The sequence below is a fragment of the Macaca nemestrina genome, chromosome 6, assembly GCF_043159975.1.
Source record: "Macaca nemestrina isolate mMacNem1 chromosome 6, mMacNem.hap1, whole genome shotgun sequence".
Taxonomy (NCBI): Eukaryota; Metazoa; Chordata; class Mammalia; order Primates; family Cercopithecidae; genus Macaca; species Macaca nemestrina.
Window position 1 is genome coordinate 65,104,735 of NC_092130.1, and position 27,401 is coordinate 65,132,135.

At 35.2% G+C, this 27,401-nt stretch overlaps 1 protein-coding gene across 3 annotated transcripts in view; it reads left to right on the forward strand.

Annotated features, from left to right (window-relative positions):
- The window catches only part of LOC105499986 (protein geranylgeranyltransferase type I subunit beta), a 56,337-nt gene that overhangs the window by 10,175 nt on the left and 18,761 nt on the right, over positions 1-27,401 (forward strand). For all 3 annotated transcript variants that reach the window (XM_011772889.2, XM_024787124.2, XM_011772890.2), the window contains exons 3-6: positions 11,415-11,482; positions 15,351-15,502; positions 16,827-16,959; positions 22,305-22,350. In XM_011772889.2, coding sequence (XP_011771191.1) covers positions 11,415-11,482; positions 15,351-15,502; positions 16,827-16,959; positions 22,305-22,350 — 399 coding nt within the window. The remainder of the gene's footprint in view (positions 1-11,414; positions 11,483-15,350; positions 15,503-16,826; positions 16,960-22,304; positions 22,351-27,401) is intronic.

Consider the following 27,401-nt stretch of genomic DNA (forward strand, 5'->3'; position numbering starts at 1 on the left):
TTCCCTCCAGTGTTTCATTAGCATTTTTAATGGTTTCTTAAAGCTCTTATGTATGCTTCAGTCATTTTTATACTTCATAACACTTTAAAATTTTTTATTAATTAAATGAATTCTCAGAGTTCATAAATTACATAATCAACTACAAATATGTACGTTTTTATAAACTGTATTACTCTGTTAAGCATAAAATATCTAAGATAGATATAACTTATACATATTATATATTCTAACCTGAAAAACATCAAACAAATAAACTCCTAGAACATCATGCTTTTTTTTTTTTTTTTTGAAGTGGTCACCACTTACCTGTCTTTAAAGAGTTAGCATTTTGTGGTTCACTGGTTGGAGTAATCATATGTAAATCTCATCCAGTGAACTTTGGAGAAATAATAAGCTAAAACTTTACTTACAAAGAAAGATTTTCTCTATTTTACAGATGATCTTGAACATAGTTTGTGGCTATTTTATTCTTGAAGTTCATAGTGTCTGTTTTTATATAATTTTTTAATCTACGCCTGTTTACAAAGTCTTATTAAAAATTGATTAAGCATTTTGAACTAGGTCTATCAGAATTAAATATATAAATACCTAATCACTTTTTTTTACCAGCTCCATGAAAAGCATATATAAGAGTTTGGTCAATAGTTACAGATCTACCATGTTGACGAGTAGGATTTATTGAACTTTCTGCTAAGAGTTCTACTCTTCTAAATCTGTAGAGAAGGGCTGTGATAAGTTGCAAGATATGGTCCTCATTTTCCAGGAGCATGTGGCTGAGGCCACGTCTTAGTCCTGGTCACTTGCAAAATAGAAGTCATTTATTGTTTTTCCTTTTTTCCAGGATGTCTTTTAATAGTTTAAGGGAAAGTCTGGGATTTTTAAGCAGTTAATTATTAGACTGATGTATGGTAGAATTATTACAGATTGTGCTTGGTATTTTTTTTTTTAATTATAAGTACATGCCCGGTTTTTAAAGAAATGTATCTTCCATGGTACAGATAGGAAATTATATACACACTATGGCACATAGGAAAGCTCTGTTCTTGCTGAAATATATTTTTATGTTATTTTTTAATTAAAAATTTACTGAAACTCATACTCCTGAAATAAAATAGCTATTGTCTTTATAGAAAAGGATGGACCATAACATTTAATGAGAGAACTCATGATGTAGGTTATAGTTTCCAGACCATTGGTCACTTACTCACCATGCTTCCTACTTTGTCTTTTCTTCTGTTTCCCCCAACTTTTAAGGACTATTTGGTGGCTCCATGATTGAGCAATTCTTTGGTCTGTTCTTTAATAAGTGTTTACTTCCCCCCATCATTTTATTAGTGAAATGAGTTTTTTATAACACCGTTATCTCTCTGTTGTTCTAAAAAGCTACATACTTCTCATTATTTAATCTTGTGAGAGATTTGCTGTTATCTGGAGTTTCATATTATCCATAATAATTTTGTTTGTTATGTAATCACCAGAATGGCTAAAAATGAAAAAGGTGGAAAATAACAAGTGTTCACAAAAATGTGGCAAACTGGAACTCTCATTCACTGCTAAAGGAGTTTTACACCTGCTTTGGAAAACTATTTAGTTAAATTTGCTAAAGCTGAACATGTGTATGTTCTACGACTCAACAGTTCTAGTGTATACCCAGCAGAAATTAAAACATGTTCCCCAAAAGATATGTTCTAGGATGTTTATAGAAGTATATTTTATAAGAGCCTAGAACTAGTAATTATACAGACTACCCGTCTTCAGTATAATGGATAAAGGATATATTAGCATATTCACACCATGGAAAATGATACAGTAATGGGAATGAACAGTCTACAACTACGTTCAGTTCTTTGAGTGTCACAAGCATGTTTTTGAGAGGAAGAAGTACATTCTATATTGTTCCATTTTTACAAAATACAAAAATAGCTAAAACCAGTCTGGGCTTTTGGGGAGTACTAGAAGGAAGTGGGAGAGGCTTCTGGAGTGCTAGTCATGTATTTTTTCTTGAGCTGAGCACTGGTTATACAGGTGAGTTTATTTTGCAAAAGTTCATGGAGCTTTTTAATTATTATAGGAGTACTTTTTTATGTTTATTACACTTCAGGGAAAGTTTAAACATTTTTTGGAGGTAGAGTTGCAGCTCACCACCCCTTTTGAGACCCATCAGAATTATCTTTCCTAGTAAACTGTCAACTCCATGGACTTCATTGGCTTGAAGCCCATTGCCAATTTTTTTCTTCAGTCATTACTGCTTAAAAGTTACTTAAAATATTTTTGCTTCCACCTGAATTGCAAACTTCTGGAAGGCAGATGAGTTAATGTGTCTTCTATTTCTTTTCCCTCTCAGTGCTTAAATCATTGTTGTGTATCAGTAGTTGTTAGACTGTTGAATCACCTTCCCCTTCTCCAACTTTTTTCTCTTCCTCTTTTATATATTTTCTCATTTAGCCTAGGACCTCGTCTGGCTCCTCAAATATTTTCTAATTCGTAAAGCATTTGCAAACTGATAGAATATGCTTTCTGCAACTCATAGGTCTGTATTTGTCCTACTTTGAGATACCACGTAAAATCTAGGCAATTATAATATCTAAAAATGTTAAACAACCTGGAGATTATAAAGGAAAAATTTGATAGATTTGACTAAATAATTATTTAAATACTTTATGTAGTAAAAGATAACAAATAAGTGATGAATTTGCAGAAAATTATGGCATGTATAATATTAACATTGACTATTAAGAATTGGTAAAGATTCAGAAGAAAAAGATACATTGTCTTTTAGAAAATGACAAAATTTATTGAGTAAGTAGTTAACAAAAGAAGTACAGATAGTCAATCAATACATAAAAAGATGATTAACCTTACTAGAAATCAGGAAAATTCAATCAAAACAATGTTACATTTTTTTTTTTAACCTAACATGTCAGCTTTGCTAAAAGTTGCCAAGAATATGGGGGAGAGAGTACTTTAATATTCTGTTGGTGGAGGTGAAAATTATTACAGCCTTTTGAAGAGCAGTTTAGCAGTATATATATATATATATATTTGCCCTATCTAACGTATTCTCATGTATGCTGTAATGGGTCGAATAGTGGCCCCATAAAGATATATCCACTCAGAACCTCAGAATTTGACCTTATTTGGAATAGTCTTTGCAGAAGTAATTAAGGATCTTGAGATGAGATCATACTGGATTTAGGGTAAGCCCTAAATTCAATGACTGGTGACCTCATAAGTGAAAGGAGAGGGAGATTTGAGACACAGGGGGAAGGCTGGATGAAGAAAGAGTCAGGAATTAGATTCATCAAGCTAAGGAATGCCAAGAGTCCCACAGCCAACAGAAGCTAGGAGGGAAGCACAAATCGAATCAGATCTTCCCTCAGGGTATCCAGAAAAGCAACACTCCCAACACCTTGACTTTGGACTTTGGACTCCAGAACTGTGAGAGAATAAATTTCTGTTGTTTTGAAACATCAAGTTTGTATTAATTTGTTCCTGACCTCTGGAAACCAATACATGTGCACAAAAATATATGTAGATTTGGTTTGGGCATTGTTTGTTACAGTAACATATTAGAAGCAAAATAATTGTTCATCAGAAGTGAAAGTTACATAAACTATGGCCCAGTAAAGAATATTATGCAGTAAATAAGGTAGATCTCTATATATATACTGACATGAAACTGTCTATCATATATATTAGATGTGAGTTTTAAATTTCTCTTCAAAGAATCAATATGTCAGTATGTTCAGTTCTTTGCCTCCTACTTTTAAACTTAACTTCCTCATAAAGCAACCTTTTTCCATCACCTGCCCCACCCTGACTCATTCCAATTACCTGCTCCTCCTTGACTCATTCTGATTACCTGCTCCACCCTGACTCATTCTGATCTACCCTGACTCCCGCCAAACCACTCACCCTGTCTCTCTCTTTAAATTAGCCAATTAGAATTAGTTTAGCCTGTTTGGTCTAACTCTAGCCAATAGGGGAACCACACAGCAGCAGGGGCCACGTGCGTCAGGGATAAGAACCCCTTCCCCTCACTTGTCCAAGTGTGCACTCACCGTTGCTCCATCTGTAAGGGTGTACCCTTCTATAGAAGTAAATCGCCTTGCTGAGAAGAAAAAAGAAAATTCTATATTTGAGTGCTATTTCTTTTGTGGCACCGAAAGTTTACTTATAATATATATTATTAAATGATAAATTTAAAATATATACAGAGGTGCTTTAACAATCTATGTATGTAAATGTACAGGAAAAACTCAGAAAGGATACATAGAAAATCTTTGTGGAGGGGGAGGTAGGTGGAAACAGAGGTGGGGGATGGCAAGATAAGATACTTTACTGTTTTTCTATGTATCTGAATTGTTTGAATGTTTGCCATAAGTAAATATGTTTCTGTATTTAAAGCTTTAAACTAGAAAAATACTTAACTTCTCTTCAAAACATACAAAAATAAAAACTAAAAGTTCATAGTTATACATAAATACTGGTATTTTTGCTAATGGAAGAAATAAGGCAGTACATTATTTACTATTTTATAATTTTCAAAGCACTGCCAAATACATAACCAGATAGATTTGTTCTTCACCTAATTGGCCTGTCCCAGAAGAGGAAACTGAGAGGCAAAGTGATTCAAAGACCTGCCTGAAACCTCACACAGATGATAAGAGATAGAATCGGATTGACATCCGGCACTTCTGACTCCAAGTTTCAATGTTGTTTTACTGTTTAAGTATATGGGTCCCTAGTGGAAACAATCATGTTTGGCATATAAGGACATTGTGAATATTTAATTAAAATTAACCCTGACCTCCACTTAACTCCAGGATTATAAAGACCCTAGTGATTTCCTAGTAATAAGTGTATGGTGAGACCACTGGAGGATCGGGTCCTTCTCGTTAACTTCAGGAACGAAGTATTAAGGAAACACAAGGGGTTGGGTTGGGAATTGTGTGTGCCCTTCTTTGAGGGCACAACCAGAGAATTTTAGACTTAGAGTGAGGACTGTTACAGTCCATCATTTTACAAATGAGGATATTAAGGTTCAAAGAGATTAATAATTTGTCCTCAGTAATACAGCTAGTTAATGCTAGAGACAAGATTAGAATACAGTTTTCTAGTCCTTTCGATATTTTATTTATATGTGCTGATTCAGGGCAATAGGTGGTCTGTTTACCATGCATGTTTTTCTGTGAGGTACAGATTTTTCTCATGGGAACTCGGAGACTGTCTTATAGCTTTAAAGGAAAATCTAGTATCTGTTCCATAATAGATCCCATAAAGTATTAGGATTAAGTGTTTGGAAACATAGATAAGAAAGTTTAATATTAAAGGGTAAAATGTTTAATGCTTTCATTTTTTTAGTGGATTCTTCAGATTGCTCACTTTAAAAAAATAACATGGGGGAAGTAAGTATGGTTTCATGTGGCTAAGTCAAGCATGTTGCATATTTTAAAAATTATAAGTCATCTGTTTTGGAAATATTATAGATCAAGACATTTTGGCAAAAATAGTTTTATAGTGGTCATTTATATATCTAGCTTTCCCAGGTCAGATGTCTGGTAGACGATTCCACAGACCTTTTCACAGTTCAGCTGCAATTCTGAATTCTCAATTTGCTATCTTGTTGAGGGAAATATTTTTAAGTCTCTAATATCTGTGAAAGAATATCTCCTGTCTGCCTTTTCTTTAATTGGTGTAGGTTCAATTCTAAAACAAATCTGTGAAATTTGGAAAACAGGTATATTTAAAATTTCTTTTTAGCTATAGAATGTTTCATTTACCTTGTCTGGTACTTTCTTGATATCCTTAAGGAGTTGTGTAAGGCATGTCTTCTTCTTAGGAAATTATGTTTCTTGAGATTTATGTGAAATTATTTCTCTATCCATAAAATATAAATGTTCATTTTAAAATCAGAAAGTAGCCACATTCCTCACTTGAATTCTGTTTACTTAGGGCAAAAACTTTTAAAATGAGGATTAGAAAGTTAAGAACATGATCTAATCAGTTTTGAAATATATTTAAGAAGCATAATTATCATTAACAGTGTGGTGATATTTTGGCCCAAGAGCTGTCCTTTATTATACCTAAATATAATTTTGAATGTAATTTTATATTTCACAATACAGTTTATTACTTTTTATGAAAAACAACTCCCCTGATTAAAATAAACCTCTTTATACTCTCAAACTTTTATATTCCATAAGTTTATAACCATTTTTTAAAGAATATCTAAATGTACTGTCTGTCAGTGCTTGACATAAAGTTGGTTTTATGAGCTTAATAGTAAAACACTAAGTTTTAAAATGAGATATAACTCAGTCATCAGGCAAGAGTCAGCTTAATAAATTTCTTCCCTGTGCAAACGTGCAAATAAATGAATTATTCTTCCTTATAGTTGATAACTTTAAATACATTATATTATCTAATAGCATACCTCCTGCATACTTACACATAAACACACACATAGTACATCCGTGTACATATTCCCATTTTTGCTACCTCTCTCATCTACCCAGTTTTCATTTTTCTTAACCTTAATTTTTATGATATAGTGCTATCTAAAGTACTTCTGTTTAACAGCATAAACTAGTTTGACTCTATGGTTCTACAAAAGTGGAGAATATATTTACCAAATCAGTAGTTCTTGACTGTGACTATGTGTCAAACAGGGATTGTTTTTCTTTTTAAATACAGTTTTCCAGGCCCTATCCTCATGTTTTTATGCAGGCATGGGGAGGGGAGATGCAAGAGGCATCTCTGTTTTTTCAAAATAGGCAGTTGATTCTGATGGCCAGCCAGACCACACAAAGAATTTTCAGTTTGTTTTGCAACTGTTAAATAGGAACACTAGATGGTGCTGTTTGACAACCTGGAAAGAAATTTATCCTGTACCCAGAGTATGCATTCAGTGATAAATTTCCAATGAATTGTGTGTGTATATGTTCTTCATTATCATGAAAAGGTATGCATACTAGAATTCTAAAGGAAAGCACAAGAGCAGACAAATATTGACAGAAACCACAAAAGAGTACCTAATAAATTTTTTTAAGTGGTGATTTTTTGATTTTTTTTTTTTTTTTTTTGAAATGGAGTATCATTCTGTCGTCCAGGATGGAGTGCAGTGGTGCAATCTTGGCTCACTGCAACCTCCATCTCCCGGGTTCAAGCAATTATTCTGCCTCAGCCTCCCAAGTAGCTGGGACTACAGGCGCACACCACCACACTCGGCTAATTTTAGTACTTTTAGTAGAGATGGGGTTTCTCCATGTTGGTCAGGCTGGTCTCGAACTCCTGACCTCAGGTGATCCACCCACCTCGGCCTCCCAAAGTGCTGGGATGACAGATGTGAGCCACCGCGCCCGGCCTAAGTGGTGAAAAATTTTAAGTGGTGAAAATGTTACCTCCTAATGAGCATCATTTTTTAAAACATTAAGATTTAAGTGTGTGACTGATAACTCAATTTAGTGAATGAGTAATTTTCTTGATTTCTTAGTTACTTTATCTTAGCTTTCCATAAGAAACAGTAAAACCTCTTACTATAGAATAAAGTATACACTTTAAAATAAATAAAGAATAAACTTCTTTATCCAGCTTCGTAGTCCACAGATGATTAAGAAGAGGGCAAGAAATATTACATTGTCTTTTCCCTATACTGTGACTGTGGTGCTTAAGATCCAAACACTTTTTACATGACAGTATACAGTCTTTCTGGAATAAAAGAAAAAAAGAAAAACATTTTTACTTTAAAAAACCTTTCCTTGATAAGTTGCAACAAAAGCTATTCATTTCTTCCCGTTTCATTTTTGATAAAATATAATTAACTGATTTTGAATGGTTACTGTTTATTAAGCCTTGTTTCACTTTGGTAAGTACAATCTAAACATGTCCTTTAACCTTTACAAGAAGCCTGAAATATATTACTTGCAATGTGTTATTGTTACTAGTTCAAAAATGGAGGGAACTGGCTCAGAGAGGTTGTTACTTGCCTGTAGAACTCATTGATAGGAAGAATAGGATCCTGAGTTTGATTCCAAGTGTCCATGCCATAATCTCCTAACCTTATATGGTACTTTTCAGTATCAATATTTCTGCTGCTTTTCAGAAAAGTTATTTATTTAATCAGGCTAAAAACAGAAGTGAGCAAACGGAAATGTCATTTATTGATTTACCTCTAAGAAAATGAATACATTCATTTATTTCTCTCAGAAGCAGATATTTGATTGAACCACTACTATATGTCTACCTCTGTGTAAAACGCCTGGCAGAATTGTTTAAGTTGGTGGGGGACTCAAGAAAGGTGTCCAGTTGCAAGTATAAATTCAGAACTGACAGATGGTATCAGAGCTGTCTTCCATCAAAAGTGGAAGATCACATTTTCATGGAGGACTGTTAGCAAATTAGTAATTTGAAAGGATGCCCTTTAAAAAAGACAATCCCAACAACAAAAAGATAAAAAAAAAGATTTAAAAAATTTTTAATCAAATAGGAAAATATGCCTTTTGATACTGCCCCTCATCCAACTAGAGAGGGATTAAAAGAAGTGATGATAAAAGGATAGGCTGGGTGCAGTGGGCTCATGCCTGTAATCCCAGCACTTTGGGAGGCCAAGACAGGCAGATCTCTTGAGGTCGGGAGTTCGAGACCAGTCTGGCCAACACGATGAAACCCTGTCTCTACTAAAAATACAAAAATTAGCTGGGCATGATAGTGCATGCCTGTAGTCCCAGCTATTCGGGAGGCTGAAGCAGGAGAATTGCTTGCACCTGGGAGGCAAGGTTGCAGTGAGCCGAGATCATGTCTCTGCACTCCAGCCTGGGCAACAGAGCAAGACTCTGTCTCAGAAATAAAAAGGATAAAGGAATTCATAACTTGGTAAGAGAAAGATAACTTTTTTTTTTTTTTGAAGTATAGCATGTACCATTTGGAATATAGGGGTTGTGTTAGGTAGAATTCTAAAGATGTTGCCCCAGGATTTCTGTTCCCTGGTAATTCAGTCAAATACTAATCTGGGTACTGCTGTGAAGGGACTTTGTAGATGGGAGTTAAAGTTATACTAATCAACTGACCTTAAAATAAAGAGATTATCCCAGGTGACGTGTGTACAGGTGGGCTCAGTAAAATCACATGAGCAGCAGCAGAACGCAGAAACGTTCGTCATGGCATTGCAGAGAAAGGGAGCAGAAGAGAGAAGGGAGAGTCAGAGAGGGTCTAATGGAAAGGATTTGAATGCCATTGCTACTCTGAGATATGGGGCCCACATATGAGAAATGGCAAGAGAGGATCTAGGAGCAAAAAGGGATACCTACCAGCAAAGAAATGGAGAACTCAGTCACACAACTGCAAGGAAGTTGATTCTGCCAGCATCCTGAATGAGCTTGGAGGCGGATTGTTCCCCCAAAGCCTCCAAGTAAGGAAGGTAGCCCTACCTACACCTTAACTTTAGCCTGATGATGCCTGTGTTAGATTTCTGACCTTAACAGAACAGTAAGGCAGTAGGTGTTTTACGTTGCCAAGTTTGTGGTAACACGTTATGGCGACAGTGACTAATACAGAGAACAAAATTCAACCTTATTCATGTTATCTCACACCATTAATATTATTTTGTTTATTCCCTTCCTGTCTTTGTTGATATGTGCCATTTGCTTAATTATAAACATAATAGTGCACATTTATTTTTGGATCCTACTTTTTTGCTTAACTTGATCAAATACTTTTCTCTGTGTTGCTACATAGTTCTAATGATTATTACTTTTAATAGGAATATAGTATTTCTTTCAGTACATGAGGCATGATATGCTTAACCTGCTGGACTTTTATGGTGCTTCTAGATTTTCACTGTTATTAAACTGAAGTGTGCATTTCTTCTCATACTTGAAATTATTGGAATAGATTCTCAGATATATCATGACTGGGTCAAAAGGATATGAGTGTTTTTGTAACTTCTGTATATATATGCAAGTTTTAAGTAGCTTACCAATTTATAAGTCCTTAGGATAAGAGAACCATAATCACTGAAATTATAATCACCATTAGTATCTTTTTATTTTATTTTTATTTTTTTGAGACACAGTTTCACTCTGTCACCCAGGCTGGAGTGCAGTGGCACAATCTTGGCTCACTGCAACCTCCATCTCCCAGATTCAAGCAATTCTCTTGCCTCAGCTTCCCAAGTAGCTGGGATTACAGGCAGGTGCCACCACACCCAACTACGTTTTGTATTATTAGTACAGATGGGGTTTTACCATGTTGACCAGGCTGGTCCGAACTCCTGACCTCAGATGAGCTACCCTCCTCAGTCTCCCAGAGTGCTGGGATTATAGGTGTGATCTACCAGGCCTGGCTACTAGTATCTTTTTAAAATACATTTTTTTGCCAGTAGAGAGATGATAATTGGTGGAGAGTTTAAATTTTAGTGGTTCCTAATTTGTTCAAAGAATTAATGTATAAACTACTGTTTTAAGTATTTTGGGGGGATAAGAAGCTGAAAAAGTATAGTACCTAATGAAGAAGTAGGAGAGTGAAAAACAGTTATAATGAAGTTAGTCATACACAAGTCATAATCTCTTAGGAAGGTAGTTCTTCATATCAGAGACTAGACCAACTCAATTCTTTTTATCAGCAGTGCATTTACAGTCTGCTGATACTGCATTATTATTTTCAGCATCTATCATACTGATTTTCTAATAGCTATTAAAACCCTAATTATTGTATAGTTGATTGTTCTTTTAAGTTCCAACTTACATTCCATTGATATCTTGAGAAATGAAAATTTTTAGATAGCAAAAAAGTATGCATAAACATATTTTGATTGAGTCGAGAGAGACTAAGTGCTAACTTACAGTATTCTACATACTTCAAAGCCAAGTGGATTACTGGACTCAGAACGAAGGTCTAGCTAATACGGAAATACAAAGTACATATTTTCTCTACAACTTTATACCTTTAGCTTGCTCCAGTGTAAAGAAGCAGTGAGTTAAAGTAAAAAGACACTAAATGAGTTAAAGTAAAAAGACACTAGACCCTATTGTGTTATTAACTGTTACCTTGAACATTCGCTTAACCTCTGAGCTTCTGTTTTCTGTTCTATAGAAAGGGGGATTGAATATGTTGATCATGTAAAAATTGATCTTACAGGAGAATTATGAAAGGACTTTATAGGCCGTGAGGTGGGCTATTAATAAAAGGTACATGATAGAAATCATTATGTTATCTGTGACTCGTATGGAAATTAAATGAGGAAATTCCCATAAGCACCTAGAACGGACCTGGCACATGGTAAGCATTCAGCATTAGCCAGTATGAAAATGGAGACTAGAATAGTCTGTTTCTGAAAGATTGTGTAATTAAACTGCTTTAGAATCTGTGCAAAAAATAAAGTGTACTTTAAATAAGCACATGCTTTTATTTTCTAGGATCAAATCTAAATCGCTGTGGTTTCCGAGGCTCTTCATACCTGGGTATTCCATTCAATCCATCAAAGGTTAGTTCTGTTCGGGTCAGAAGGAAGCAGAAGGGATGTAGGGATATTTTAGTGAAAGAGGAAGCTAAGAAATTACACAGAAAAAAATAGGCTTCCAGGTTTCAGTGTGACTAAATATTGTCTAATAATATATATATTATAAACTGAAACCCTTTAAAGGAAGCCTATACCTACCTTAATTCCTCAAAGAAGTGCACTTTCTTCCAGGAAGAATAGATGCAGTACATAAACACATAGAAATTTCTATTAATTGTTACAAAAAATTGTCTCAGTATCATGTATCTGTGTGTAAAAGTTATTGGTGATTTCCTGAGTAAAGGAAAGTAGAGCACTGAAGTGTTTTGATATTTGCTCTCTAAGAAGCCAGTAAACTTCACTGTGTTATAGAAAGACTCTACATTTAACTCACATTTCTTAGGAATAAAAGAAAAAGTCCTTCTAAAGGTAGTGATTGAAGACCTAGGTAGTGATTATTTTAATGACTTTTATGAGAATATGCAGAACTTCTTCATGGTTATATCCAAAGGCTTTGATACCAGCACATGCCAGTATAAAAACAGTGAGTGTGAAGAGGGAGGAGCTTGCTTTCTTCTTCAAAGGAGCAGACCCAGAAGAAACTCTGTAGCTGTTCCATATGTACACAAAATATCAATACTTTTCTACAGTATAAAGTGGAGAAAAGCATCATTTTTTCTAAAGAGGCCTCACAACATAGAAACTTTTTCCTTGATGGGGCCAGCCTGCTTATATAATGGTTGTTATTATTTATATTATAATATAATGGTTATAATAATAACCATTGTTGGACTGAGTATATCAAGATTTATATCCACTTGCAAGGTAAATGGAGAGCTACCAGTTTTTCCATAATCAGCTTCAAATTTTTGGAATAAATAGTAGTGATTTTGGAGAAGATGACATACTTTGATAGAGGTACTACTTCAGCTTTCTTCCTCTGCCTTAAGCTGTAAACCAACTTACCTGTGTTAAGGTCATATGTATTTACCAGCAGGACTCCAATTATGGGTGCCTACTGTATTTAGCAGGGAATGAGAAAACAAAGGATTCAGAAAATTTGTCCCTTTTCATGCCTATCATATTTTCCAAATTAAGCTAATCCTGAATAAAGGTAATGTCTTCATTTAGTCATAATGAACAGAATATCATGCCATTGGTTATGATAACCGTTGTGTAGTACTATACTATATATAGATGTCTACCTATATTTGTTGCAGTGCTTTAATAACATTACTTTTAAAATATGATCCTTCCCCCAACTGACGCCTGCACCAAAACATTTTCAAAATAACAGGAGTAAAATTGAAGAAGAAACCATTATTGCCCTTGGTTCACAGACTCTCCTGAAACTCCTTTTTGGACCTTCATTCACCTGGACCCTAATATCTTCTAGGCAAGCTAGGTCTCACTTCATGCTGTATTACCTTCATCTGAATTCTGGGTGGTAAAAGAAACTAGATATTCCAAGTGGTATCACATAGAGCTGTCAGAGTGGTGGCCGAGAGTCTAGGAGACAGATTAGGCCAAGAGAATGTGAGGAGGCACATTGGTTTGTCCAGTACAGTATATGAATAAAATATTGTCACTGAGTTTTCTTCTGAAACCACCAAACTATCTATGGACCATTCATTGACTTACCTGATAAATGCTTGGGACCTCAGTGGCTGTAGAGCACTTTTTGAGAAACTGATGGATCCTCCCACTATTCTCACGATTTCCTTTCACAAATCCCATGCTCTCTATCAAATTTTGTGTTGTCCTTAATGTGCACCCCAGAATTTTCTTTCTCTAATTTGCTTTTACTTTTTCTTCTACCTATAATGCCTCCTCTTCATCTATAGCTGCCCAAGCTCCTCTTTTGCAGAAAAGAATTCCTTTTTAAACCTATGTATCATTATCCCTCCCTTATGACTGCTCATTACATTTTATTGTAATTATTTGAGTAGACTTACCTTCTGCCCTTGAGGTTAAGGTCCACATTTAATTTATGTTTGGCTTCCCTGCAGTTCTTTTAACATAGCAGGTGTTTACTTTAAGTATCAAAAAGTTAAATATGCAATAGGAATTCTAAGAAGTCAATTGTAAATGTGGAGTAGAATAGCCAGGAGAACTGGAGCTTGAGTTCTGAGGAGGAACTTAGAATGAAAGATGTAAAGGTGGAAATTTGCTTGGTACATTTGTGAGACCATATAAAGAACTGTGTATCTGGCCAGGCACAGTGGCTCACACCTGCAGTCCCAGCACTTTGGGAGGCTTAGGAGGATGGATCACTTGATCTCAGGAGTTTGAAACCAGCCTGAGCAACATGACAAAAACCTGGTCTCTACATAAAATACAAAAATTAGCGGGATGTAGTGGCACGTGCCTGTAGTCTCAGCTACTTGGGAGCCTGAGGCAGGGCAGGAGGATTGCTTGAACCTTGGAGGCGGAGGTTGCAGTGAGCTGAGATTTGTGCCACTGCACTCCAGCCTGGGTGACACAGCAAGATCCTATCTTAAAAAAAAAAGTGTGTATCTAAAGGTGGGTAGGTGGGGTGGGTTCAGATTATTATAAAAAGAGTAGTGAACACCGTTCACACTCATTCTGTGAGGAGCCACAGAAGGTCAGTATGCAAGAAAATCTTACAGTTAAGTCATGGGTGGTTTCAAGACCCTTGAATCTTGACTCCAAAGAACTAGTGGCCCCTTTGATATTTGCCTTGCACTTAATCATCATTAAGATAACTAACAGCTTTTTAGACAGTAACTTATTTAATCGTCACAATAACCTTGTGAGGTGTAGTTACTAATATCTTCATTTTCTAGAATTAGGAACATTAAGCAAGCCAGTGAGAAATAGAACCAGGATTTTATGCCTTTCAATGATTGTAAAAGTTTACATTTATTATAGAAGGCAGAGGAGTTTATTTTAATTGTATCGTTTTTTAGTTTCTTATGTGGTGATCACTACTGTGATATTTAACTTAGGTTTGTGCTATATAAAATAAGTTTTGTTTCAGAAATCTTTTTTTCTGGAAGGCTATATGCTTTTCTGACTTTATAAGACTTAAATTATAAGTGATAGAGTTGATTATCTCTATCATTACTTTTAAAATATGATCCTTCCCCCAACCGACGCCTGCACCAAAACATTTTCAAAATAACAGGAGTAAAATTGAAGAAGAAACCATTATTGCCCTTGGTTCACAGACTCTCCTGAAACTCCTTTTTGGACCTTCATTCACCTGGACCCTAATATCTTCTAGGCAAGCTAGGTCTCACTTCATGCTGTATTACCTTCATCTGAATTCTGGGTGGTAAAAGAAACTAGATATTCCAAGTGGTATCACATAGAGCTGTCAGAGTGGTGGCTGAGAGTCTAGGAGACAGATTAAGGATTAAGAATGAGGTTTAAGTCATTTAGCCAGATATGGTGGTTTGTGCCTGTTGTAGTCCCGGCTACCCAGGAGGCTGAGGTGGGAGAATCACTTGAGCCCAGGAGTTGGAGGCTGCAGTGATCTATGATTGCACCACTGCATTCCAACCTGGGTGACAGATAAGACGCTGTTACTAAAAAAAAAAAAAAAAAAAAAAAAAGTAATAAATAATTTGGTTTACCTGAATATCATCACTACTTCCATAATGCCTGAGGTATCAAAGAATTAAAAATTAGGTAGCCTGGAATGTATTCAATCATATTCATGTTGAGATATATATAAAATGGAGATTTGTTTTTCTCAATAAGATGTCTATACAAATCAGTATAAGCCACATTTAATTTTACTATTTACTAAAACCTTATGTCAGATTTCTTAATGAAATAAGTTTTCATATCACTTCATTAATTAGTACTATATTAATTTTGTATTTAGGCTCCTGGAACAGCTCATCCTTATGATAGTGGCCACATAGCAATGACTTACACTGGCCTTTCATGCTTAGTTATTCTTGGAGACGACTTAAGCCGAGTAAATAAAGAAGCTTGCTTAGCAGGCTTGAGAGCCCTCCAGCTGGAAGATGGGAGGTATGAGTGATTCTTTGTTACTTTTTTTGTAATAAAAAAAATATTTTGGATCTAAAAAATGGATACAATACTATACTAGATCTTTAGAGGATCATACTCTTATTGTTAGAACTCCACCTAAAGCTTACAAGGTACATGATAAAGTGCGTAATCAAAAAAGTGACCCAAGATTTCTTCTGTGAGTGAAAATAAAAATAATTACAATAGCCAAACACCTTTCTCTTCCTTCTTAACAACAATGAGTACATAAATAAATGGTCGAATAATTTCAGGATTGGAATCTAATTTACATTCTAGATGAAAAATTGATATTTTGAAGGACGTATATGTTTAGCCTGAACTTCAGTTCCTTGCTTTATGCTGATTAGGGAAGAAAGGGGTGAACATTGAATATTATATTCCAGAGTAGGTAGGGTAGTTTCTCTGACGTTTTTAAAGAATAAAAAAAGGAGTTCAGATGTTCATTAATATTTGGTGATTCACGTGGTATGTCTACAGATGAATCTTCCTGGAGCTTTAAGGTAGAAAAAGATTTTTAAGTCTGAGAAGGGATAAAGCAGTAGTGAAAAGGCTAAGGAAAAGACTGCAAACAAATCCTGCTGTGCTGTTAACTCTTTGTGTTCCATCTACTAATAGCTCTGTTTTCCTGTCAGTGTTTTCAAAACACTGCTCTTGATGAGGGAAAAATAAATGTAGACAATTAGAATAAATTGACATTAATTGGAAACACTATGAAACTAAGTATTTACTTCAGCCAGTACATATATGGCTTATGTCTCAATATTTCAGAGTAGCCTTTGATTATTGCTTCCTTATTCTTGTTTATAAATACATACACAACATAGATTGCTACTTCTATACAACTAATGTGTAAAATTAAAATACAGTATGATCAATCGATTAAATGGTTATCTGTGTATACATTTAGAAGAAATTTCACATAGAAAAACTTGGGCTTGGAAATTTCTTACTACCCAGTGGGTCTCAGGTTTTACCTTTTACATTTTCTGCCATTCTCAAGCCAGTCTACTGCAGCTGTCCCTGGCTGGGAGCAAATAAGCTTATGTTGAGTAAGCATCTGGGAGGGAGTAACATGGTAGTGTGTAAAATGACCAAGAAATCAAAAGTTTGTACTAGAATGATGATTTAGAGAAAGTTTTATATTATTTAAGTTAGTAGTCTTATTCTTTATTGAATAATAAAAGTGGAATAATCAACAGATTTTTCTGTAAGTAAAGACACACAGGAGGTGTTTCTAACCCCCATGCAAAAAAAATCAGAGTCCATTGTTAATAGAAAATCATACTGTTGTTATTATTTTCAGTTTTTGTGCAGTACCTGAAGGCAGTGAAAATGACATGCGATTTGTGTACTGTGCTTCCTGTATTTGCTATATGCTCAACAACTGGTCAGGCATGGATATGAAAAAGGCCATCACCTATATTAGAAGAAGTATGGTGAGTTCTATTGATAAAATTGACTATTTAGGTTGTTTTTGCTGGTACATGAGGGCTGTATTATAGTGTATGTCTCATCTCTTCCACCAACTATTTGAAAATGAGAGCACTAAGATTGCTTTTTAGGTAAATTGTGTATCAGACCACAATAAAGAAATGAAGTACAGATTGACTCCTTGACCATTAAAATTTAATATGATTTTATTTAAAGAAGCAGTATCTTTATAAGAAAGGGATTGATCGACTTAAAAGAAAAAGAAGTAAAATCTGAAAGTCAAATATTGACAGCTTATTCTAGCAGGAGTTAGTAGAGAGTCCTGACAAGCAAGCTGGAAGATTATGTTATCTTTGATGAGACTTTTTATTGGCATTAGTAAGGAAAGCTTAGTCTCAGCAGAACTATCCTTTGCTGTACTGTGTCATCTCTGTATAAAAGGAGAAATAAAACTACTGCTTCACAGGTTTATTATTTTCCAAATGAAGTGTTTCATTTTATAGATTAGAATATTTTGAGGCTGTTAGAATATTTTAGGCTGTTAATTCAACTTTTCGTAGGCAGTATTTCAAAGTGAAAATGTCTATGAGTTCCTAAGAAGAATGGAGTTGCATTTAAGTGAATGTGTAACTGTGGATCAGATTTTTGTAGAATCTACAACAGCACAAATTTTAAAAAGCCTGTGGATACAGAAAGAAGAGACCATTAAAGGAGTTTTAAGAGGAAAAGAGATTTATGTTTGATAGGAGGGTGGGTGATAAGAATTTTTGGTATGAATGGTACAGAAGTAATACTGGCTTCTCAGTGCACTGTATTTGGAGGTGCAGCAAGTTGATTTGCCCTATGTCTGCTCACTTGGCTAAGATGGCATATGCCAGAGTTTTCTCTGTGAAGTTAGTACTTTTCCCTTTGTAATTACTGAATATCTTGTGGTGAGATATCTGGAGACTGTAAATATTCAGTGAGTCCCTAATCAAATTTTTATCCAATAGTGTTGTTAGTATGCATTGAACGTTTTCCAGCTCTCCAGCTCTCGCATCCTTCCTATAAATATCAGTTAAAATTCTACTGTTTGAAAAAAACTTTCTCTTTGCCTTCATTTATTTATTTACTTGTACTTACTTATTTATATCTCTATGGACTTTAGTTTCTAATTTTATTCAATGGGTTGTTATCTGTTACTGTCATTATTTTGATGCTCAGATTGCCCCAGATTAGGCCTGGGGGAACCCCTTTAAGTAGGCTCTATGCCCTTTTGACATGTTGAAGACCTCCTTGCTTTCTGGCACAAGATATTCCAGGTTTATCTTCTACTTTTCCATCCTCGGCTCTGGAATCAGTCATTTCTTTGAGGAGCCTTGGTTATTCTTGTTGGAGGACAGAGTTTAGAAACTTGAATCTGGGTACTAGGTATGCTCATTGGTATTGAGATGTCATTACTTCTAGGCCTTTTCTCAGGCAGAGATAGGAAATGTATGCATACATAGGCATCCCCTTACAGACACACACAATCTATATTTCTGTGTCTATTTATGTATCTATATATTAAAACCATGAATATCGTGATGCCTCAAATTTCAGTCTAACACCACAGGGCTCATTTTAACTTTCGTCCTTTCATTTGTGACTCCATTCTCTGAAAGTGACAAGCAATCCCGGCTCCTATTACCCAGAATACGTTGATTCTTTTTGTTTTGAGTCTGAGGGCATATAGTCAGAATACTATATTTAAGAAGTACTCCAGTTACTTATTTTATTTCCCTCCTTTAATATGGTTATGTTATCTGCTTGAAATACAAGTAGGTTATTTGTTTGTCTTTGATTTCCATTTTAGGCTTTCCCTTCACTTTTAGCTCTCTTCTGCCCACAACTTTGACTTTATTTATTTACTTAATATGTGAAAAATTAATTTGGTTCTTCAGAACTATACAAAAAGATACATACAGAGAAGTATGACTCCTTGCCCCTCACCCTCCCTGTCTTCCACCCTCTTCTTAACTCCCATACTTAACATCTTGTTCCCTGTCACCCTGTAGGTTACCATTCTCATTAGTTTTCAGTTTATCTTTCTTCCATTTCTTACTGATGAGAAGATACATATATTTTTAATGCTTTTTCTTTCTTCATAAGGTAGCATACCATACTCTTTTTTTGCTGTTTGGTTTTTTCACTTAACAGTATAGCTTGGGAGGAAAAAACACAAACAAAAAACCACCAGTACAATGTGAAAATTACTCCTTATCAGTTCAGAGAGATTTTTCTCTTTTTCTTATAGTTTCCTATTATATTACTCCACTGTGTGAATGCACCATGGTTTTTTTCAGCAATTCTATATTTAGAGCATATATTTTGCAATTACAAATAATGCTGTAATTAATAACTTTTTGCATATATATTTATATATTGTTATAGATACATCTTCAGAGTAAATTTCTGGTAGTGGAATTGCTTGATCAAAAGGTAAATGCATATGTAATTTTATTAGAGATTTCCCATTTTCTCTCCAAAAAGAATAGACCAGTTTGTTTTCCCACCAATATAGGAGAGTGCCTGTTTTCACATAGCCTCACCAGTAAAAAGTGTTATACTTTCTTTGTTTTTACCTTTTTTTCTGGTGGTCAAAAAATGATATTTCAGTATATTTTTAATTTTGCTCCCCTCCTCTCATGATTTTTCATTTTATTATTTCCTTTATTATGAGTGTAATTGACCATTTTCTTAACTCGAGGGCCATACAAATCCAGACTGCAGGCCAGAGTTAGCCTTTGGGCCATTGCTGACCCCTAGTTCTAGTCCATTATTTTGCATTTTCTTTTTTTTTTCTTTTTTTTTTTTTTTTAGGAATTCCATTTTAGTGTCTGTTCTTTTTTTTTGCCTGACCTTCTTTTCAGCCACTTTCTCTTTGACCTTTTTGACTTATTTATCTCATTTTCATTCTCTTGGCTGTTTTCTGCTTTTTTCAGTGTCCCTTGTATTTTCATTTGAGATTATTCTTCCTTAGTCATCCTGTAATTTAGAATTTATTTCTTATTTTGTCTTTTTCTTCTATTTCTTTTCTAACACTATTTCTCTTTTTATTTCTGTTGTTTGTTCATCTGTTTTTAACGTTTAATTTCCTTTTTTATTTCCAAATGCTTGTTTGAGGATATGTATTTGAGTGTGGAGTGCTACATTACAGTTTTCTTCTGATTCATGCCTACTTCTTGGGAGTAGAGGCAGATTTTTATATACTTAGGTGTTTTCATTTCATTTGCTGTGTTTTCATCTCAGAGTTACTTTGTATGTTGGTAATTTTATGGAGTTTTTTTTTTTTTTTTTTTTTTTTTTTCTTAGAAGAATTCCTAGTTTAAGATTGTTCTCTTCATTGTAATGAAGTATGCTTTCTTTAACGGGTAGCTTTTCTTTGTAGCTGGGATTGTTCCATGATTTTTATGGTAGGAAAACGGTTCTCTTTTGTTTCTCAGGTATCTGAATTTTGCTCTTTTGAGTTATCCTTAATACCTGATTTTCAAAGGGCTTCTCCCTCTGTTTTTAATTTTCTTCAGCAAAATTTGAGCCCTGCCACCTTGACTTGCACATTCTTTTAAGTGCCTTCCATATAGCCAATACTGTGTTTGCCAGGCCTCTTTCAGAATAGGCTATCCTCATTTTGCATGATAGTGCCATGCTATGATAACCACACAAGCTGAAATGATACACAGTGATTTTAATCATCAATGGGAAAAATTATGATTGTTTTGTGACCTTTAAAATTTTTGTCAAAACATTGAAAACTCTTCCTGTCAGTTATAAATGTATAATGTTTTAAATAGTAAAATCAGCATATAGTATACTATAATGTTTTAAATAGTAAAATCAGTATATCGTATACTATAATTTTAAACATTGGAAATATTGAGAATATTGCCCTCTTCTCATTATATAAGTTATAAGATGGAGTCTTTTTTCTGTGTGTAGGCAAATGACCACAATCTAAGCTTCTGTCAGCTTCCAACGTATGTTTTGTGTTTTCAGTGTTGTGAAACCTCTGAGAATTCCTTTTATGTGAAGTTTTTTTTGCCCATAGCAGTTCCCTAGAACATCTTCATCTTTTTTTATCACAAGCCCTTCCCTTTCTTATAGATGTTTCACCTTCACTTAGTTCTTCTGACTGTATATCTAGAGTCTCAAACAGCAATATTATCAACTTCCCCGTAATAGCTATTTCTTCTATAACTCTAATTTTAATTTCATACCCAGTGTTAATGCTTTTTATTTCTTTACTGCACTTTCATCTTTGTTGGCCAAGCCCCTTTCTGTTATGCCTTTTAATAAAACATCATGTGGGTTTATCACTAAGAGACAAAGAGCACAACCACATCTGCTATCTGTGTGTGAACTGAATAACATGTGCAATGGCCAATTCCTAACAGACTTTGAAAAAGGTGGTGTGATTGATCACTGATCATGATGCACATCTCTTATTTATGTAGTGATCTGCAGACTGAAGAGCCAGTAACGGAGTTTTGTACTTTCTGCAATTGCAGTTAATATGCTGCTGTGGTTACTGAAGTTTGTTGTGTACTTAGCTAAACCATGGCAACTGGAATGTGTGCATAAGAGAACTGTGCAAAGTGAGAATTGCCTGTATTTCTCATATTTAGGGTGGACTTTCTCTTTTAGGCAGTGATTTTAGATCAGTCTCGGAACTACTGTTAGCTCCCCTCCTCATGATTTTTCATAAATCACCCTTGCTCTCTGCAAAGGTGTGTCAGAGTTGCAATAGATGGCTTGCTGGGATTTGATGTTTCTTTTTCTGTAGACAGGTAATCTGAAGCTTGAGTGTGTCTTCTTGCTTGCTAAGGTTTGAGTTTTCAAAGTTTTACTGTTCTTCTGTTTTGATTTTGGAGTGTATGTGGGGAGATTCAAATAATGGTACCCAGTAATGGCTATCATTATTCTCAGTGACCCCAGACTGCCTCAAATAGACTTGTTTCATGTTTATAATGTTCTATCAGTGGGAAATCCTTATATTTTCCTCCAACTCATGCATACTTGCAATGGTAAAGGAGTAAGGTTTGGAGCTTTTATTGAATTGAGATTGAATATGTAGATAACTTTGAACAATCTATTCTCAGAATGTGCCTAGTGTATACATTTAGTGATTTGGCTTGGTGAATAAGAAGACAAAATCAGGTATTTGAAAATGCCTAATTCTATTCTCCATGGGGAAAAACACATATTTTGGAAGATACAAAGGAGAAATAAAATTAGAAGAGACCACAAACTTAGTGCAATGGCAACTTATTTATTCATTTATTATTATCATTATTATTTCCCTATTAAACTGAACAATGTTTTTCTTTTTCAGTCCTATGACAATGGACTGGCACAGGGAGCTGGACTTGAATCTCATGGTAAGACATCTTAAATAAGTGAACATGTAGTTTCTTTTGTTCCCTTAGACAACATCTTGGTGTCTTCAGTATGGAGAACCTCAGAAGTTTTTCTCAACCCTTGGTGCAGCATAATTTTCTTCTTTGTCACTTTCCTGATTCTCTTTTGACACCATTTTGTATATTTGAAGCCTCTTTGGTCAGTTATCATTCAGGTATTACTCAGGCTGGGATGTTCATATGATATTTTCTAGTAATCTATTCAGGTGTTAGCTGCATGAAAATATCTTGGGATTGTTTCTTACTCTATTGTTAGAAAATAACAGGTTTTCTTTGGCATAACTCTAAAAGGCTAGACCAAATATAGAATATTAAATATGAATGAACAAGTTCATGAAGAAATGAAAATTTTTATTTACCTTCCTTAATAAAATTATTAGTCATAATCATAAAACATTTTGCTGCTTAGCTTATATTTAGTGCAAACATTAATACAGTCTTTTCTTTCGTGTTTTTTTCCACTTTTGGAAGAACTAGAATAATGTGATAGTCACTAAGTTTGTCAGCACATCAATAGCCTGAGTTCTCTCAAGTTGAAATTTCCATTTGGAAATAAATAAGCTTCCATTCTTCTTTTCTAAAAAGGAAGAGGCCAGGTCATGGAGCCTCTCTGAGTGAATTTCAGTTTCCTCCTCATCACAACAGTTTTCTGTATGATTATTTGTTATCTCTATCCCTTTGCTAGCATAATGGAGCAGAAAGAACAGAGCAGTGTTCTGGTCTCAGCCCTGACACCAACTGAGTGACCTTGGCTCCTCACTTAATTTCTCTAAGGGTTTCCTCAGCAATCGAGTAGAAAGGATTGCATCTTTCTTTAGCATTGTTATTAGGATTATAAGAGATATGGGGAAAAGTGATTTGTAAATCATAAAACCTGTATAAAAAGATATTTCTAACAAATATTCCTTAACCCCATAGCCTTGTATATACTCTGGGATTTTGTCCTATCAAGTATTTCCTCCTCTTCTCACCTCTTCACTCCCTCCTTAAATTTAGGTAGTTGTAGACTATGTGTCTCTAAGGGGTATATAGAACACTGTCCTCTGAAGCCATACTATAATTATGACACCGTAGTTTTTGTATGTGCCTGAGTCTATGAGATGGAGGGTGGGAGGAGCTGGCAGTAACAATTATGTTACTAGTCATCGCCACATGATCAAGAGGGATGTAGTTATAGTTGTACAAAAAGGAAATCTGGTGGCTCTAAGAATTTCTGAGAAGACAGGATCTGGTGTTTACTATTGTAGGTGGTATTAATGTACACTCTGGCTGAGGAGTCACCTCACCTGTAATACAGTTGATATTCTTTCCAAGACATTGGGATTATATTCCACTGTATAATGAAACAGAGGGGCTTCCCAAACATGACACTGTCTAATGGGTCCTGTCAGGAAAAAATCTTCCTGAGTTATACAAGTCATGATTTTGAATTGGTATGACTTGAGTAGGCTGTACCCATTAGGGTCATTAGTGATGGACTATAGTTCGTGCCCTAAAGCTTGTATCTTCCCTCTATCTGTAACTTTGGCTTGGTAGATTTGAGGCCTAAAAGCCTTAGAGGAAGGCCTTTTAATCAGAGTGTCACAGTGTATTTGTATATCTTAAATAGGTTATTATACCAAAATAGAGCCCCTTCAGCCTTTGGAACAACCAAGCAGCACCTGAGTATCTGGAGTCCCTGGTAAGGTTGTCTCTGGCCAGGAGCATCTTCCTCAGTATTACAGTATGGCCTACAAATACCAAATATTTTAATTTTCTTTGTGTGCTATGAAGTTAGATAGGCTGGGAAGTGCTACCCTAGAGGATTTTGGTTTAGTTTTCTTTCCCCCTCTCATCACTATCTATACTAGCAAGTGAAACCTCTTTCTAAAAAGTCCTACAATTTGGCCACCCCATCAAGTCACTGTGTTCTCTCTTTTTCTTTTTTGTTGTTACTGTCTTTGGAAAAGTGGTCCAAATGTACTATTCACTTTTCTTCACAAATGACTTGTTCTGTCATTCTCTGTGTAAGCCTTCAGGAACTTAGGAAGTTTGTCTTTGAAAGTCATGAGTGATCTGTATTTCAAATCCAATATCTTTGTCATTCCTCATCTTAGATTTATTGAAGCATTTGAGCTATTAACCTCCCCCCTTCTTTCTTAAAACATCACATTCCACTTGTGCTACTTCCTCATGAATTACTTCTGGTTCCTTCACCATCTTTGTTTCTTCCTCTCATTTCTTTACCTCAGTTCAGCTTTCTTTTCTTTTGATAATTCTTCCTAAATCTCAAGGCTTTTGTATGTGCTGTTCCTTGTATGTAGAATCTTCCTCCATCATCCTCCACCCCCAGCATACACCTGGTTTTCTTTCACATCCTTCAGATCTTGGTTCAAGCTCCTGATTTAAAATTGCAAACCACCCAGATACACCTGCAGTATTTATAATAGAATTCCGAACAAACTACACATACACATCCCATTCTCTAACCCCCTTACTAGATTTATTTTTCTCCATATCACTTATTATTTTATAAATGACCTATGTTTTATCTATTTGTTTTTTGTCTGCTGCTTCTCACTTAAACCTCATGAGAACAGAGATTTTTTGCCTGTGTTACACACTGATGTATCCTCTGCACCTGTAACATGCTTGGCACATAGTTGAACAAACTAACAGATGGTTCTTTATTAATTATCTCTGTGTTGATGGCACCCAAAACTGTGTTTCCCAATCTGTACTGTTGCTTCTGTGCTGCATAGCCCCCTTTCCATTTGCTTGCCAGGCATCTTTCTCGATATGACTTCAGTATCTCAAACTGCATATTTTTAAAACCATTCTCCTCTTCAGCCTGTTGTTGCTATTCAGAGCTAACATAGATTTATTGATTTTTAAAAATATTTTTTGGCCGGGGGAATCCAGCAATCCAGAATTTTGAGTTTAATTTTAATCTCCTTTTCTATTTTTGTTTTTAATTTGCCAGTTACACCAGTTGTCGTCCATAAATTATCAATTTATAATCCGTGATCTACAGACTAAGAGGAAAATAATGTATTTATTAACCAGCTGCTGTGTGCCCACTACCATCTGATACTTTACATACAGTCTCATTGAATCCTCATATCAACCCTCTGAGAATAGACATTTTTGTTTTAGAACTCAGAGAAGTAAAACCACTATGAGTATTAAAGAATAAAGGCTGTAATAGAAATATTTTATACACAATTGTGGAAGAAGATAAAAGGGGTAGTTGGAGGGTCAGGGAAAATCATTGACAAGCCTTCTGAAGCAGTGGCACGGGTGGACAGGTCAGGCCACATAGGGAAATCTAGAAAGCCAGACACAGTCACCTGCCAGATTGTGGATAAGTCTGTGAAGGGCTGGTGCTCCTTCACAGTATGTGGGCCTGACGTAACCAGGGCAAGAGTAAGAAGGATTTGGATGCCAAGTTTATGGGAGAATAAGGGCAAGCTGGACTTAGCACCACTGCCTTTGTTGCTTATCTCCTCTAACCATAACCAGGGTAATGAGTGCTACTTAACTTCCACCTTACAAGTCTCACACAGATTTCTCTAACTTTTGACCATACAGGGAAGTGGATCCTGGGAAACAGAATTCTAGCTTAGCCAAGTTGACACAGTACAAAACCACAATAATTACTGTTATTTCACTCAGAGAAGTCACTTGCTTAGTAGGCTCACATATCAGGTAAGTGTCATAACCCACTTTAAAACCCTGTGCTTGCTCAGTAATCTTGTCCTGCCTGCATTTAAGTCCCTTAGTTTATTTGTCTGTAATCTGATTTCAGTCTAACTTTGTAGACCCACATCTGAGTGACCCCTTCCATGCACTCTAGGTTATAAGAAAATATACTCTCCAAACATTTATACGTGGTTTTTCACCTCTGGACGTTGCTAATATTCCTTTTCCTTTGCTTGAAATGCTTCCTTTCCACCTGCTTCTGCTTGTTTCTCTTTTCATAACTGTCAAGAGTTTAATCTATCTTTCTATACCTGGTTCCAGGGCTTCCAGTGTCACCTTCTCTGTAAAACATTTCATCATCTTTTGTCTCCCTTAGTTCTGAGCAATATTTCCCTTTTCTGTATTCCCATAATACTTAATTCATGCCATTTTTATGGTACTTACCTCTGTTTATCTTTGCTGGACTGTAAGTTGGTCATTCATGTCTTATTCCATATGCCCTTGTACACTGTACTATTTGATGAATTAGTTATCCTGTATTTCACTTTGCATCTCTTGCTTGGAAAGTTGAATTTGGAAGGTGTATTTCTGTTACAGTTTGTTATTAATTTACTTTCTTCATGTGCCTTTCTCATTCCCCAATTTAAATATTATTTTATATATATATATATTTTTTAATTCAACTACTATTCTCCAACTGTTGCTTAGCTTGGAGCCCATTTTTCATGAAAACTAAACAGATATATTTTATCCTTTTAGGCCATGATCATCAAATGTAGTGATTCTCTTTATCCCCATGATTCCCTTAAGATAGTACATGTTGAGTATCCCTTATCCAAAATACTTGAGTCCAGTAGTGTTTTGGATTATGGAATATTTGCATTATGCTTACCAATTAAGCTTCCCTAATCTAGAAATCAGAAATTTGAAATGTTCCAGTGAACATTTCCTTTGAATGTCATGCAGGTGCTCAAAAAGTTTCAGATCTGGGAGCATTTCAGATTTCAGAATGTTGGATTAGGAATGCTCGTCTTACACAGTTTTAGGGTAAAATGTTCCTTTTGTTTTGGAAGAATTGAATTTTCCTGCTTTGTTAGAGATAAAACTATTCTCGCTGCCCCGCCTACCCCCGCCAACTGAGGATTCATAATGCAGAAGTTCAGATAAATTAATTTGGTTCCATGATTCTTTTAAAATATCTCTACTTCTTAATTATATAAAGATAAATGTTAAATCTAAATATTCAACGCACATGAATTTATATCACTTGGCCAGGCACGGTGGCTCTGCCTGTAATCCCAGCACTTTGGGAGGCCGATGTGTGTGGATCA